The 17,035-nt window shown below is 32.5% G+C and overlaps 3 protein-coding genes across 3 annotated transcripts; 1 reads left to right on the forward strand and 2 right to left on the reverse strand.

The window, feature by feature from the left end:
* Window positions 1–472: 472 nt before the first annotated feature.
* On the reverse strand, window positions 473–2,884 carry LOC105772173 (pentatricopeptide repeat-containing protein At4g16390, chloroplastic). Its single transcript, XM_012593482.2, has one exon. It carries the CDS (start codon window positions 2,797–2,799, stop codon window positions 700–702), a length of 2,100 nt encoding a protein of 699 aa, XP_012448936.1. The 5' UTR covers window positions 2,800–2,884; the 3' UTR covers window positions 473–699.
* Window positions 2,885–7,238: 4,354 nt separating this feature from the next.
* On the forward strand, window positions 7,239–9,971 carry LOC105774001 (heavy metal-associated isoprenylated plant protein 7). Its single transcript, XM_012596282.2, has 5 exons — window positions 7,239–7,300; window positions 7,400–7,514; window positions 7,583–7,791; window positions 8,757–8,847; window positions 9,465–9,971. Exons 1-5 carry the CDS (start codon window positions 7,292–7,294, stop codon window positions 9,800–9,802), a joined length of 762 nt encoding a protein of 253 aa, XP_012451736.1. The 5' UTR covers window positions 7,239–7,291; the 3' UTR covers window positions 9,803–9,971.
* A 1,433-nt stretch (window positions 9,972–11,404) lies between these two features.
* On the reverse strand, window positions 11,405–15,870 carry LOC105773777 (SNF1-related protein kinase regulatory subunit beta-2). The gene is made up of 4 exons (XM_012595890.2): window positions 15,206–15,870; window positions 13,052–13,230; window positions 12,785–12,947; window positions 11,405–11,938 (listed from the first exon to the last, which is right to left on the reverse strand). Exons 1-4 carry the CDS (start codon window positions 15,368–15,370, stop codon window positions 11,612–11,614), a joined length of 834 nt encoding a protein of 277 aa, XP_012451344.1. The 5' UTR covers window positions 15,371–15,870; the 3' UTR covers window positions 11,405–11,611.
* Window positions 15,871–17,035: the final 1,165 nt, after the last annotated feature.

Consider the following 17,035-nt stretch of genomic DNA (forward strand, 5'->3'; position numbering starts at 1 on the left):
TTATTTTTATTTTAATCACTGCTGTTATATAAATTCGAATTTTGTCACTCCAAACAGATTGAACTATATTTTTGATACAATACTTATAATTATTTATAGTTACTTTTTAATTTTTAAATAGGAAAATAATGCGTTTCAACGCACTTGAAGTTATGTCCTCTTGCACAGGTAACAATATTAAGCTAAAAACTCAATCCCCATATTTAATATCTTTTAATCCTACATAATTTTTATATAAAGTAAAATAATTTACACGAAATTTTTATTTGACCGATAATTTTTTAGCTGCAAACGACGATTCATCAGTGGACTCTTAATCTGAAAGGGTTTGGGCTAAGCTTCACTCGTTTTTTTAATATAAGGTCTTATTTGAATATACTCATTCTTAGCACTCGAGAACGATGCTTAAAGCAGATTACATTATAAATTTTTTTTAAAAATAAAAACAAATTGTTCAAAATGGCAAAGACAGTTGGCCCAACTCATGCAAGACTCCAGTAATTTGGCAGCACTTCATTAACTTACATCAGGATATATAGGAATATAGTGTACCATGCTACAAAATTTTCCCACCATTAAATTAGAGGATGCTAATAAAGATGAAAAAGAGGAGTTTGAGAAAATATTTTGTTTCTAGACATTATATATTGATGCAATGAACTGACCTAGGGCAAAGACTTCTTCATGAACACACACAACCTATGCAACTACCAAGTCGGGTGAACGTCTCGACTCCAACCATGACTCGGCAGCAACTTTTGTCGTCAAAAACCAGCCAGCTTTATCTGAGGCTTCATGGAACGGAGCATCTAGTTCCTTCAAATGCGACTCAATGACAGTTGCCAATCCTTTCTCCGAGTATTTGTGTTTCCCATGTCCGGTATTGATTCCGAGCAATGGGGGAAGCTCCTCCCCAGACTCCTGTACCTTTGTCAAATCATTGATCCAAACATGTAGTGCAGTTAAAGCTGCCCCGAGAGATAGACTCTTGAGATTCAAGGACCATTGTGTTGGAGACCTTGATTGTATACCGGCATAAATCTCTAGGGAAAGTCCCAGCTCTAAAAGATCACAAGCTCTTTCCAACAAATCTAAGTTAACACAGAGATCAATCAAACAGTTACAGTAAGGCTTCTTTACATCGGAACTGATATGATTAAAAAGTTCCAATGCTTCGTTCTTGAAATTCCCTTCAACGTTTTGCTCCCCTATCAAAAGTTTCACCACACGACCTAGTTCTGGTTTAGCCTTCTCGATGCAATCCATTACCTTACCAAGTTCTTCTCTAGGTGTATGTGTCATCACATTCAGAAGACAACCGCAAAACCTATCATCCGGAGTAATTCCCAATTCATAAACTCGGTTAAACATCCTCACAACATCGTCGGTACGCTGAGCTTTCCCGTAGCATTGGATAAGGGATGTCAGAACAAAAATGTTGGGCTCAAAGCCAGCTTCAAGCATCATGTTCAAAATCCCCTCAGCCTCCGAAACTTTCCCGCTACAAGAATATATGGTGATCAAAGATGAAAACGTCCAACTGTCAGGTTTGCAAGCCCCGGAATTTTTCATGTCTTCAAAAATTTCAGCAGCTTCATCTGCAAAACCAACATCAGCACACATTGCTAAAAGGGTATTGTAAAGAACAACAGTCAACTCCAATCCCTTATCTTTCATCTCTTTATACACATTTAGAGCATCTTCACCATACCGAGCTCTTCCATAAGCTCGTAAAAGTGCAGCGTACGTTGCCCAATTTGGTGAAAATCCATTAGAAAGCATCTCTTTGTAAATACTCTTGGCTTGCCAAGGCCTCTTGGCTCTCCCCATGGCATCCAACAAAGTATTATATATAACTACATTAGGTTTAACACCTAAGGCCTTCATTTCCTCATAAACATTTAAACATCCATCATAATTTCCAGATACACCATAGATTTTAATCAAAGTTGAAAATGTAACAGGATCGATACGCCACTTTTCTGTTCTAGCACGGTCATACAAGGTGAAGGCCATATCAACATTTCCAGCACGGCCATAAGCATCGATCATGGCAGAGTAAGTAACATCATCAGGGTCACACTCATAAGTAGGCATTTTCTCAAACCACTCAACAGCCTTACTTGGCAAACCACAGACCCTAGAACAACTAATCAAAGTCGAAAAAGTAACATTATCAGGCTTAACCCCTCTTTGAAGCATTTCATCGAACAGTTTCTCAGCACCATCCAAATCCTTAGACTTCCTCAAAACCTTAAGAGTAACATTATAAAGAATGACCTCTCGACTGGTTTTCGTTAATATCTTTCGAAAATGATCAAGAACAAGCAACGCAGTATTAGGGTTCGACATGTTATTGAGAACAACAACAGCATCTTGTTCCGATACATCGTCACCTAAACTACTCAGAACAGCTAAAACATCTTTTTCATTTGGATTACAAGAATCCAAAGACTCAGCTACTTTGAGCAGAGAAGAATACCTTGAATCATAAGTCAATTGCCTAAGACGTGAAGCTCTGGGGCTTCGAGGATTGACCCACACATAGCTTTTCGAAGCGGTTTTGCCATCTGGGTATTGTGAATTGGTGAGTTTTCGAGGGATTTGAGTCTCTTGCGACATTAGGTCTTCCAAAGAAACATGGCTGCTGCTTGCTTTGATAGAGGTTTTAGATAAGGAAACCAGGTTTAGAGAAGTGGGTGGGTTGGTTCTTAAGGATTTTGGTTTTGGTGAAACAGAGAGAGAGTGACGGTCACGTAAAAGAGAAGAAGGTGAGGAACATAGATGATGATACGCCATTGATGTATCTGTTTGTTTAAGCTTTAAAGCTTAAACTTTAGAGAGAAGAAGAGGGAGTGTGTTTTCTGTATAGGGAAATGACCTTATCTACAAAAAACAAACTTTGAAAGATAACACAAAGGTTAGATTTTTTTAATTTTACCATCTTACCCTTGTATGTTCTTCCATATTACGATTTTGCTTTCTTTATGTATCAAAGTATCTAGTTTTAATAGCTGTTTTGGCCACCGTATTATAACCAAATTTTCTTTTTATTATTTCTTGGGTCACCAGCCCGTTCTTGAGAGATAAAGCATTTATGGTGAAAAATTAAAAATATTAATCATTTAATTAATTTATTTTAGTCTAAAATTTTCTTTCCCACATCAAAAGCTGAAAATAATAAAATTTAGGCTCCTTTCAGCCTTGAGCCTTGGACGGCTGTACTCTCAAACTACCCTGAGGTTAGGCCTATGGGTCGCTTTGCTTTCTCTATTTTCATTAGGTCCTTTTTAACCTTTTACTATCGCCCACTTTTTCGCATTTGATTGGTTTAAACGATTATGTGGGATTTTTTTTATTGGAAATAGTTAAATAGCCAATGTGATAGACGAATGAAAGCAAAGGGGCCAAAGTAACTGAACAAAATAGTAAGAGGGACGAAGTGAGAATTTCATTATAGTGTAAGGAACAAAATGATAAAGAAAATTAGTAAAAGGGCCAATGTGAGAATTTCATTATAGTACAAAGGACAAAATGATAAAAAAAATAGTAAAAGGACCAAAGTGAGAATTTCACTATAGGGCCAAAATAAGTATTAATTCAAATATTTATTTTCTTTTACGACAGGTACAACCATTATTTTGTTTTGTTTTAAACTTCACAAATAGGGTCAGGGATTGATAAGTGTCATACAGGATGCAGTGAAATATTAATAAAAAAAACATGACAATTTTTTAAAGTTACTTTTGAAATAAAAGAAAGTATATTTTCGGTGTACCAAATATTAACCTTACATTTTTTAGTAACTAAAAAGTAAACCAAATCAAAACAAGTTATAAACGAATGAATAATCAAAACATAACTAAACAAAATTCACACGTAACAACTATGCACACTAAGACTAGAGACCCATAAATAACACTTACACATGGTGGCACATTGAGCCTCAACCTTTGTCAATAATATAGGGTGCTTATGGTGGCTAGTTTAGCCGGATTATGCGCCCCAAATTTTAGTTAAGCTTGTTCATATTTGTAGATGTCTATTTCAAGTTTGTTTAGGTTCCTATTGTATTTTTTTTTATATTTTTAAAAATTATAATTATTTTTGTTTTAGATTTAGATTTAGTCATTATATATATTTTATTAAATTTATGCATATATGAGTTAACATATTTTTAAATATTTACTATTTACTATTTTTATGATATAAATTACATAAATAAAATAAAATAACCAACATATAGGCCTGTTAAAGGTGTCCAATATCATTCCAATCAAAATGAAGCAAGAAACAACACATTTTGGGCTATTATTGGACTTAAACAACAAGAAGATAAAGGTGGTGAATGGTGATACAAGTGGTGGTAAAGGTGTCAGAGCAGGTGGTGGTGGTGGTGGTGGAGGTGCTTGATCTCAACTTCTAATCCTTTTCACTTCTCTAACTCAATGATAATACCATACAAATAAGATTTAGAAGGTCTAATTATAATTTTAATCCCTTTATTATGCTAATTAATTAGTGATTTAAACTTTTAAAATTGGTATAATTGATCTCTTTGCTACTATTGAGTTTTATTTCGATTGGTAAAATTATCATAAAAGTCCTTAAACTAAGAGTCAATTTGTATTTTATTCCCTTTACTCATAAAAAGACAAATTAGTCCCTATTCGTTAGATCGAAGAGTATATATGAGTTATTCTGTTAAAAACTTCATCCATTTCTGTTGTTAGAAACTGGCATTGTTGACAAAATAACCAAACAGTGTCACGTGTATCTCATGCTAATGTATGTGGATCAATTTTTAATAGTAGGTATAGATGAAATTTTCAATCAAATAACTAGTTTACTATTTGATTTAATGTGCATGGACTAATTTTCTCGTTTTTTTATATTAAAAAGGGCAAAATATAATACAACTTTCAATACAGGAGCCTACATGATACTTTCACCCAATAACATTACGTGACATAAAAAAATTTACACACATAACAAAACTCGAAAGTGAATATTTTAATGACTCAGATCTTCCATCTTAACCAATAATCATTAACAAATATATATATATAGATAGATACAGACATAAAAGAAAAGAAAAAGCTTTATCAAAATTACCAAGTCGCAGCGGCGAAGCTAAGGGGGCTAGCAAGGCCCCGACCCCCCTAAAATGAAAAATTTTCTACTTAAGCCCTTTATGATTTATAAAAATTTAAATTAGTAATGGTAAAATTACACTTTGGCCCCCAAAAATAATAAAAAATTGATTTAATCCTTTAAAAATTATAAAGATATAGACTATTAAAAAGGTGAAATTACATTTTTACTATAGTAAAAATATACAATTTAATTTCGACTCCTTTAATTTTTTTTTTTTTGCAAATTTTAACTTAATCGATTTATTAGATTTTCATTTTGATGTATTTATTTTTGTTTTCAACAATGAATGGAGGAAAAATTTATTAATCTATCAACCACAAAAAAAGGACAACATATAAATAAAGTAAATCATACTACTTTTATCAATTAATCAAGTTTTCCATTAAAGGTAACATATCCACGTCGCATTCCATTTATTACACAATAATTCATGTCTCTAATTGAATTTTGGGTAAATTGTACTCAACGTCATTAAACTATTAGTAAATTTATATCGTGGCCATTCAATTTCAAAAGATTACAAAATAGTCACTAAATTATTCGAAATTTTTTATTTAAGTTACTAAGGTGTTAAAATCCTTATTATATGGCTTCTTTGTTCACACGTCTACACCAATCGAAAGCTCACATTTCCTTTATATTCTACAGTTTAGTTTTTTTTTTCATGAAATAACTTTGAGTGTCGTAAATCTGCGAACTAAAATCCAAACAATTTTTTTCTTCAATCCATGACATTGACCGTCGAATCAACTTGGATCTAAGGTGTCTTCTTCTACTCATTGATGAGTAGTAATCCACTATACCAATCGTCGAATCGTCACTTGGAGTTAGCTAGTCAGGCTTTAAAAAAAAAACTTAATAGACTGGTGACTTAAATAAAAAAACTTTTGAATAGTTCAATGACTTAAATAAGACATTTCAGATAGTTCAAAGACCATTTTATAACTTTTTAAAATTAGGTAACTAAAACATAAAATTTACCCTAAAATATATTACGTAATATTCACGATGCTTAGCTATTTACGTATGTACCTCATCATTCAAAGAGATGGGCAAATTGATTGAGATGTTGAGTCAGCCAAAGGACACAATGTCTACCCATCCATTAAATAATTCCACGTCAGATTTGCACAATTTCCACCTTCTTTAAAGTTTAAACCCCCCTCCTCTTCTCCACATAAATTCAAATAAAAAAAAAGCAAACTATATAAAAAAAACAAGGGTAAGTTGCATCTAAAGTCATTAAATTATTAGTAAGTTTACGTTTTGGTCACTTAATTTAAAGTTACAAAATGATTATTCAATTATTTGGAAATTTTCATTCAAAGTCGTTGAACTACTCAAAAGTTTTTATTTAAGTCACTGGGCTGTTAATGTTTTTTTTTTCAAGTCTAACTAGCGATCTCCAAGTGACGGTTCGATGATTGGCACGTTGAATTAATATCCATCAACAAGTATAAGAACATACCTTATATCCAAGTTTATATGACAGTCAGTGTTAGATATTGGAAAAAAAAAGATGTTTAGATTTTGGTTCACAAATTATTGATGTTTAAAACTGTTTCATCAAAAAAAAAAACCTGACTTGTAAAAGAGAAAGGGAAGGAAAGCTTTCAATTGGTGTAGATGGTGTGAACGGAGAAGGCCATATACAAGGGTGGCATCCCGCCAAGGGACCCTAACAAGGTCCCTAACACCCCTAAAATGTAAAATTTTACTTTTGACCCTTTAAAATTTACGAGATTTTAATTTAGTGAACGGTAGTAGTATACTTTGGCTCCATAATGATAAAATTTTGATTTAGTCATTTAAAAAATATAAAGATACAAACTATTAAAATTGTGAAATCTTAAAAACATACAACTTAATTTCAGCCCTTAGAAAAAAAAATTTTGGCTTCGTCCCTGGCCATACAATAGCGATATTAACAACTCAGTGACTTAAATAAAAAATTCCAAATAGTTCGATGGTCATTTTATAACTTTTTAAAAGTTAAATGACCAAAAAGTAAATGTACTAATAATTTACTGAGCTTGGTGCAATTTACCCAAAAAGAAAGTTAATTATTTGTTGCACATAAATAGAGCCGTGCTCCTAAAGGTCCTCATAAGTAATTCTCAGAAGCGTCGCGAGAATGGGAGAAGTAAGCCTTTCCTAATATTACTGTATCTTAAAATTTATTTTGTGTTCATCGGAGTATTGAGCTTCATTATTATGTTTTGTATGCATGGCAATTTCAAAGGACAAAAAAGAAGAAGAGAAAAAGGAAGAAGAAAACCCAGAGATTATACTAAAAGTTGATATGCACTGTGAAGCTTGTGCTAGAAAAGTTGCAAGAACCCTCAAAGGATTTGAAGGTTATATTTTTATAAATTTTTCCTTTTAATATTATTATTATTTGGTCCCTAAAATATTTGACCGACAGGAGTGGAGGATGTTGCGACTGATAGCAAGGCAAATAAGGTGGTGGTGAAAGGAAAGACGGCCAACCCCGTCAAGGTTCACGAAAGGCTATTAAAGAAATACGGTAGAAAAGTGGAGTTAGTCTCGCCGTTGCCGGAACCACCGCCGCCGGAAGAGAACAAGGAAGAAAACAAAGAAGCTAAACCCAAAGAAGAAGAACAGAAACAAGAGGTAATAATTAAAAAAAAAGGGTCAAATTATGATGTTGGTCCCTTTATTATTACTCTCAAAATTTGGTTTTAATCTCTTTTATTTTAATTTTGACATAATTTAATCCTCAGTGAAGGTACATAAGAGGTTCCTCTACCTCATCAAATTAGTCCCTCTATTATTAAAAAGAATAAAATAAGTCCAATCCCTATGTTATAAGGACCTCCCAAGCACTTTAACCTTTAATACTCATTTAGATTAAAGGACTAACTCTCAAAATGAATCATAATAGAAGGACCTTAGAATGAAACCATAACATGCTTTTGAGTTTGAAATTAGCTTGGCTACTACTATACCTGCTATGCTATGCTATCTAATCCCATACTGTAACAAAAAAAAAAAAACCAGTGTGTGGTGTGGTGCTGTTTTGGTGCTGACATTGAAAGTAACATAACAAGTTGGCCTTGATCACACCCCCATAGGGCTATAGCCCACTGGCTCGTATTACGAAGGAGAGAGGCTTCTGTTTAAAAGGTGACCCCACGGTTCCATTTTCACTACAAGCCTTTGTACTATTAACTGTGACTGCATGTTGGGTGTCGCAGCCATGGGGTCAAGCCCTTCGAGCTCACGGGTTGACACTGAATTCAGATCCTACCTGCCTTTTCATCATTAACTTAATTATCGTTTATGATCGTTAATTATTGGGTCTAGGTTTTGTTTTTATTTGTACAAATAGTGGGGTTCTGGTATTTGTTTAAAGGCTTTTTTAAATTTTTACTTCTCGTAATAAGAGATCGGTGGGTGGATCTTTTTTTATTAATTAATTTAATATTTAGAGATTATTTTACTCTTTTTTTTAGTAATAAAAATAAAATACGATCTAATTTTTAATACAAAAATTTTTATGATAATTTTATCGGAGAATATCATAATTATTTTAATTTTTTGTAAGTATTTATTTATTTAAATATTCATTGTGGCAGCCTCCTGCAGTGATAACGGTAGTATTGAAGGTTGGCATGCATTGTGAAGCATGCGCTCAAGCATTGCGTAAGCGAATAAGGAAGATCCAAGGTACTCCATTTCATTCATTATTATTTTCCTATATCATTTACATTTCGGTATAAATATTAGATATAAGTAGATTGAATTTTAGCTCGATTGGCATGGGTATTGTTGCTAGTGTAGGAGGAGGTAGTTTCGAGTGTGTTAAAACGCATTATCCTCTTATTTATGGGTAGGGGAGGGGCTATGAGTAATTTTAAGTATTGTGTTAAAAAAAATTAGATATGATCAGAACTTATAATAATAAGTATTATAAATTTAGACCTAATAATAACATTTTAACATTTAGTCCCTGGACTTGGTAACTCCATTCCTACCATAGTCTTTGAACAGTTTTTGGTCACATTATTTTCGAATTTGATAACGGTTTTCGATTTGGTCTTTGGATTTGGATTTTGTTAAGATTTGTTATGTCATCACCTGAATTTTCTTAAAAATAATTTTTTAGATTACTTATTTTAAAATTTTTAGACGATAACGTGGTACAATCTTAAAGTGTCATGTCATCATATTTTAATGGAATCAAAATTTAGGGATCAAATTAAAAGTTGTTACCAAAATTTGAGTCTTATGTAGACAAAAAAAATTATAAGGATTAAATTGAAAAATAATGTAATTAATGACAGGCGTAGAGACGGTGGAAACCGATGTGGGAAATGATAAAGTAACCGTAAAAGGCACCGTAGATCCTACAAAGCTGGTTGATTATGTTTACAAGAGAACCGGCAAGCAAGCATCCATAGTGAAAGGCGAAGAAAAGAAGGAAGAACAACAACAAGAAGAAGCAGAGAAAAAACCAGCAGAAGAGGCCAACAAAGAAACCAAACCAGAAGAAGAAGACGACAGAAAGAGTGATGATGTAATAAAGCGAAGTGAATACTTACAATCCAAGTATTTCTCGGAGCTGGAATATCCTCCTCAGTTTTTCAGTGATGACAACCCAAATGCTTGCTCTCTTATGTAATTTTTATTACCATGATTGATGATCCATGCAATTTTCCATGTACGTATGTATGTAATAAGGTGCTGACAATGCTTGGTTGTGACAATCTCGTATGCTTGGTTTTAGAACCATGTATGGAGAGACAGATTAGTTGGTCGTAATATTGATTATACTCAACTTTTTGGTTTAATTGTGATTTTGATCCCTCTACTAGAATTTAATCTTTACTGTCATTAGTTGTTTAAAGTACTTGAGAGGTCCGGAGTGGATCAATTTTGTCTCTATATTATTACAAGAAATCAAATAAGTCCAAATTGTAACAGAGTTAACATTTACTGTATAAAAGATGTCTTGAAAATTATTATTTTTCAACTGCAGTTCAAGTCTAAATGTTAACTCTATTCCGGTTTGACATTATTTTATTCTTTTAATAATACAATGACTAAATTAATCCATCCAATAATAGAAGGATTTCTCAAGTACATTCACCGTCATTAATTAATCCAAATAAATAATAACGTTAACTATTTCGATATAAAAATAGGGTAATCAAAATTACAATAAACTTTGGTCCTATGTATAATTTGATGCATGAACTTTGATTGTGGTTCATATGTACATACAATTTCTTTTTTTTTTGATTCAATTATACACGTTTAAAGAAATAGTTATATCCATTTATTTTCATATTAGATTCGTACAATTGTTTATGCATATATAATATTAAGCGTAAAACAGTGTTATGTCGACAATGGTGTTAGTGGTTTGAAAAAGTTGAATCAAATTAAAATTCATGTATAAAATTGTACATTGAACCAAAACTCATGTACATTATTAAACATTGGACCGAAATCCATGTATAGTTTTGATATTTATGCATATAAAATATCATTGCATATTTTTTCTTAAAATCATCCGTTCCAACTAATCACAATTAACCAAAATAGATAAGAGCGATATTTGGGATAAAGTCATTTAGTCCCTGAAACTTAGTATCTTTTTTCAACTTAGTCCTCAAACTTTTTTTATCCAGATTTGTTGAAGTTTTTTTTTCCAATTTTGGTTTGTGATTACATGGCACTCTGCCATCACCTAGATGTCAAACTGGCACAAATCACATGGATCAGAGCTTAGAAGATTTGCAAAATTCCAACACTAATGATTTGGACAAAAAAAATTCAGACTAAATTGAGAAAAATTTAAATGTTTATTTATATTAACTAATAATATTATAAAGAAAAGAGACCAAATATTTTAAATTAAAAGAGTAAGCTATAATAAAGTTTACTCAACTATGTTTTTTTTAGTCACCAAAGCATAAAAAGTTATAAAATAATCATTCAACTATTCAATTTTATTTTTTTAATCACCTAAAGTTGGAAACACCTATAAATTTAAGTTAAATGGGTGAGAAAAAAGAATTGAATAATTAAGTAAACCTTTGTAACTTTTCATAATTGGGTAAAAAAAACCGTGACTAGTAATATAATTTACCCAAATTAAAAAATAATGACTAAATCCCAAGTTCGAGCTAATAGAGGGATCAAAACCATAATTTGACCCAACTTTTTAAACTTTCATTCTTTAACCAAATTGGCCTAAGAGGAGAATTATTAGTATAAATTTCATGGGAACCAAATACTTATATATATAAAGCGTGGAGAAAAACAAAGATCAGAATCTTTAGAAGTTTTCATATGGCGACTCCCTACCTAGGCTATATATAGTTAAAGTTGACGGCACAACATCTATACTGATAACTATATATCAACCACATTCATGTGATCCACCCGAGACTACAAAGATCCCGTACCGGGACACAATCTAATACTACCGCTGCACGGGTTTGTACAGCACCACGGTCACATACTTGGCTCGAAACCGATGAGTCGAACCGAGTGCCACCACAGGTTGGCCATTTTTCCCCTTTTGAATGTACAGATGGTTGAGGATTGCGTGCTTTGGTCTCGACAGAGGTGGCGGGATCTCCATGTGAGATGCAGGTAGATTAAGGAGTGGAAGTTGTAGGTGAGGAGGGACGAGTGGTGGCTCCTTAGCGAAATCTTCGGCTCCAAGCGGCAAATTACTGTAACTTGACTCGGGGGACAGCGGAGGTTCGAAACTAGATATACTTTCAATATCTTCCGGAACATAATCCTGCAGGGTTATCATTCACAAGGTGACGAAGGGAAGGAGAAAGAAGACGGTAGGTAAATGTACCTAAAAGTCCCTTCATTATAAGGATCTGATCAAATTAGTCACGCTACTATCAAATGGATCAATTTAATCCTTGTACTATTAAAAAGAATAAAATAAAGCCAAATTAGAATATAGTTAATATTTACCGTTTAAAAAAGTTAATATTTTTAAAGTTTTTATGGTTTTGCAAATAAAATCTTTTGTTTAAAATTGAAGTGCAATTGAAAAAAACAAATTTCAAGACATTTTTTTATATAGTAAATGTTAAATCAATAACAATTTGGACTTATTTCATTCTTTTTAATAATTTAAGGACTAAATTGATCCATTTAATAATAAAGAGGCTAATTAGATCTAGCCCTTGTAATACAGAGACCTCTCAAGTACTTTAACCAAAGACGGTAATACAAGCAAGAATGCATAGTAGTAGTCCCATGCATCTACGGTTTGCCACTTTCACAATGAATATAGCAAAATATAATAGAAAGTACGAAAACCGGATGCTATAGCCAAGTGGAAATCGGCACTTTAGACCACACAAGGAACAAAATGCTTTGATGCTTAGCAATACATGAACATTAACCGTAACGACAATGATAGCTTGATAAACAAGTACGTGTTACAATGCATCAATAGGAAATACCACCAAGGAATGAATTTATTCCGAGCTGAATATTCCTAAGCAGAAGAATGGAAGACAGGAACAGATATATATTTACAGAAAGCACTCGTATTCAATGAAAACAAATAGTTGGAAATCCTAAAACTACGAATACCATACCAAGATAAAGACAATAAATTTACCTGCAAGTCCAAAATGTTGTTAGCATTGCCTGTGCCGTCTTGAGCCCATGGCAAGTCAGGGGCATACCTCCATTGTCCATCGACAATGAACCTATACTGGTAAACACCCGATGGTAACACTTTCATAATAGTGAAGTCTTTTCCACATCTCTGCAAAGGGATTCTGATTAAGATAGCAAACACGTGTTAAATGTCGCAGTTCATAAAGAGCTAACTATTTTTCTTTCGATATAAAAAAAACATAGGGAAGTAGTGAATATCGAGAACCTTGTCTTCCAATTATCCCATGATCCCTCAACGGCTACTTCTTTGCCACCATAGCCCCATGTAATCATTGTTGGAATTCCCTTCTCGGTGCAGCCATCTTCGTATCCGATTGCAGACTGCATCCACGATGGGCTTGATCCGTGCATCTCATCAGGTCTTTGTAAAGGAACAACTGGAACCTGTGTTGAAATAAGACACGGTGGACAAAATTGTAGGCTTTTTCAGAGAAATCAACAACACATGAACAACGAGAAAAATCCTGAAACAGACCGAAACTAGAAATCTAATAAAATAACAGATTCAAGAAATCTGGCCATGCAACGTGTATGGGGTTAGGCTTAAAAGAGATTTAGGGCAGGATTTGGATTACAAGGAGAAAAGGGTTTTTGGATTTAGAAATAGAAAGGGAAGCTCAGAATAAAGGAGTCCGAGACAAAGAAATGCGGGATTATTACATGCAGAAATGGTGGGAAGGCTATGAAGCATTTGGAGGGACTAATAAGAACATTCCTTGTCTTGCAGGACTATTAGGGGTAGTACATGGTAAGAAGCTCCCCCGTCCCGCCAAAAAGACAAATTTGAACATTCCATAGCCCTAAACTATGAGCTAAATTATACAAAAGCTGGTCATTTGCAGATATTGCAAGAAATCGCACATAGGTCCCTATTGCCTGCATGTTAAGAAATGTTGGGTGTAATGGTAAGGCACATTATACTTATACAGAGTGAACATAGGTTTGAACTTTGGAGACAACATTGTTGGGAGAGGCAGCCATGAACCTGGAACATAGACCGTAAAACAGACATGGAAGACAAAAAAAAAATTAAGAACTGCCTAAACTGCCCATAAAGGCTGCATTGAAGACAACCTATAGATTAGGTTAGTTTTATCCATAATGCACCACAAGTTTTAAAGCTATAGCAGGAAAATTAACACGTCATGCATCAATGAATACCATTTTCTGCCATAGATAGCATAGACAGTAGCATTCTCGATCAGGTGACCAAATTTTACGGCCATTTACATTAAACCCATACAATTTCCACATAATAAGTTTCCTCTCTACCCGAGGCCCTTTGTATACACATAAATTCTTGCAAAAGTTAAATGAAACAAGCATTATAACTAACCAATAAACAAAGGGATCACACTAAGACTTTCCACCAAAATTGCAACACGAAAAAAAAAACATGAATTTATCAAAGGAATTAAATACAAACTAGGCTTGAATCCCTAATACATAATAGTCTCCAATTTTCATTTGTGACTTTCCAATTTCATTGAATCTTGAAGAAACATAAAAAGCCAAAACTCAAGATTTAAACTATGTATTCTTAAAAATGAAAACTCTATATACAAAATAGTTTCTAAACTATAATTTTTTGCAAATTGTGCGAACTTTAATTTCATTGAATTAGGCACCAACCACTAAGTTAAATACTCGAGTTTATGCGAAAATTACAGATCAAAAACAAACTCCTGCTACAATGTAAGAGCTTTGATTCATTATTTACATAAAAATCTTGAAACCTCTAAGTTAAATACTCAAGTTTAAGAGAAAATGATGAATCAAAATCAAACTCATTCTACAATGTAAGAGCTTTGATTCCTTGTTTACATGAAAATCTTGAAACCTCTAAGTTAAATATTCAAGTTTAAGCGAAAATGATGAATCAAAATCAAACTCATTCTACAATGTAAGAGCTTTGATTCATTATTTACATGAAAATTTTTAAACCTCTAAGTTTAATACTCAAGTTTAGCGAAAATGATGAATCAAAATCAAACTCATTCTACAATGTAAGAGCTTTGATTCATTACTTACAAGAAAATCTTGAAGCCTCTAAATTTACAACACATTGATCCATTTATAAGTTTTCTTTTTCTTTACATTGTTTTAACTTTTAAATAGAAACTCACAATATTTATTGAAAATTTACAGATACTTAGCATTAATTGGGAAAAACAGTTTTGCTAGTAGCTATGAACCAATAAACAAATGAACTACTAATTAAAAATTCACTTTCATAATCATTCTTTTATCTTGATATTATGCATTCGAAACCAGATTCCCATGCAAGAAAATCAAATCATATTCCACGAAATAAAAATCCCAAGCAGAAAAACGTAAGAAAATAAAAGTAATTGAGTACCTGAGGAGTAAACATGAGAGGAGAATGTGTTGATGTGGGACTGTGAGGAGGTGAGTGACCCATAGGTGCCGCCATAGCTTCAAGAGCACTGTTAGCCCTTGTTTCTTCTTCTTCAATCCCTGATGGGCTATTACTCCCATCTTCTCTTCCATTCACATTCCCCATTTTTTTTTAATTATTAGTATTAAACTATTAATTATTGTTTCTTTATTGATGATCAATTTATCACTTCTAAAAAAATTTATATAAACTAAGCAGAGAAAAAAAAAACCCAAATTCCCACCACTCACAGAATCTCAAAATTGACTCATGATTCCCCCATTATAATAGATACCCATACCCATCTTTCAAAAACAAAAACCCAGATGTAGAATTGGGAGAATTTTGTAAAAAAAATTGAAAAGAAGAAGAAGAAGAAGAAAATTGAGCGATGAGTTAGGAGTGGTGATGAAGTAGTGGGGATCTGGAATGGGGGATGAATGGATGATGGTCACGTCATCATTTGACAAAGTCTTTTGTTTCTCAGTTTTGGTTTGGTTTTTTATTTGGTTTTTTCGGGGGTTGAGATTAGGGCAATAACATGAGCCCTTTTTTCACCCTGTTCTGTCTCTGATTTCTATCGCCCAAAGCTTTAATGTCTAATGCCTGGCTTACCCTTTCCTCCTTCACTTTTGAGCTCTGCTTTATATAATATCTTCTTCTTTTTTACTTAAATTAAAAAATATTAAAATATTTTATAAATAAAAGTCTTGTCTGATTTTTTAAAAATAATTATTTACAATTGCTAAAATAAGGGTTAAATTATTTTTAAAGCCTGAGCTTAATAACTTTTCTTCTATTAGAGTTTGAATTTTTTTTATCGAAGTTAGGCCTTGAACTTAGCAATTGTTCTCGTGTTGAGGCTTGAACTTTTCTTTTGTCCAAGTTAGTCCTCGAAAACTTAAAATTCAAGCCCCAATATGAAAATAATTGACAAATTTAAGCCCAAAATATGAGAATAATTGTCAAATTTAGAGACTAACTTGGAAAAAAAATTCAAGCTCTAATTTAGGAATAGTTGCCTAGATAGACCTCACTCAATGTGGAAACCATTGACAATTAATTTGGACCCAAAAAAAAAAAAAATCAGAATCCAATGTAAAAAAAAATTCAAGCTTAAATCTCAAATTGTGATTTAACCCTTAAAATAAATATTCAAAATTTAATTATTACATATATTATACAGTAAATAATTATTTTTAATATTTAAAAATAAATATTTTCACGTATAAATTATAAAAGGATAAATGGCGGGATGGAAACTAACATATTTCAATATTGTTCAGTATAATATTCGTTTATTAAGCTAAATAACGAGTATGAACAAATAATTTTGTTCATCTATTAAACAGTGAGTTTGAATAGAGATGTGTTCGGTTTATTTATGTTCAATAACAAGTTTGCTTATTAACTCGTTTATAGACTCATTAATTTAAACAAAATATTTTTCTATGAATGATACTTAAATAGTATTTTTCCTCTATTTTTATATTTAAGCTTAGTTAGTTAGTTAGTTAGTTTATTTTGTTGTTTATGTTGGTTTATTGTTTGTGGACATGTTCACTTAACATTCGCGAATATATAAATGAAGTAAAATAAATCGAGCCTGAATATATCAAACAATAAATGAACCGAGTTCGAACATTGTGTTAAAAATTTAATCGAACACGAAGAGAATATAAACAACTTCAAAAATAAACAAACGAACAAGAATAAAGCTTTGTTTGTTTGAATCTGGTTTATTTACGCCCCTAGTAAAGTGTCGCAAGATCAAACTTAATATTTGTACAC

This window comes from Gossypium raimondii, chromosome 6, assembly GCF_025698545.1.
Source record: "Gossypium raimondii isolate GPD5lz chromosome 6, ASM2569854v1, whole genome shotgun sequence".
Lineage (NCBI taxonomy): Eukaryota > Viridiplantae > Streptophyta > Magnoliopsida > Malvales > Malvaceae > Gossypium > Gossypium raimondii.

What these genes read in the sequence shown, in the direction of transcription:
- LOC105773777 (XM_012595890.2), bottom strand. Translation starts at nt 15,370, where the DNA reads ATGGGGAATGTGAATGGAAGAGAAGATGGGAGTAATAGCCCATCAGGG. An exon ending in CTCTCATGTTTACTCCTCAG is followed by an intron (nt 13,231 to 15,205) that starts GTACTCAATTAC and finishes ATTTCAACACAG; the next exon opens with GTTCCAGTTGTTCCTTTACA. An exon ending in TGGGATAATTGGAAGACAAG is followed by an intron (nt 12,948 to 13,051) that starts GTTCTCGATATT and finishes TATCTTAATCAG; the next exon opens with AATCCCTTTGCAGAGATGTG.
- LOC105772173 (XM_012593482.2), bottom strand. Translation starts at nt 2,799, where the DNA reads ATGGCGTATCATCATCTATGTTCCTCACCTTCTTCTCTTTTACGTGAC.
- LOC105774001 (XM_012596282.2), top strand. An exon ending in AACCCTCAAAGGATTTGAAG is followed by an intron (nt 7,515 to 7,582) that starts GTTATATTTTTA and finishes TTTGACCGACAG; the next exon opens with GAGTGGAGGATGTTGCGACT. An exon ending in AAGAAGAACAGAAACAAGAG is followed by an intron (nt 7,792 to 8,756) that starts GTAATAATTAAA and finishes TCATTGTGGCAG; the next exon opens with CCTCCTGCAGTGATAACGGT.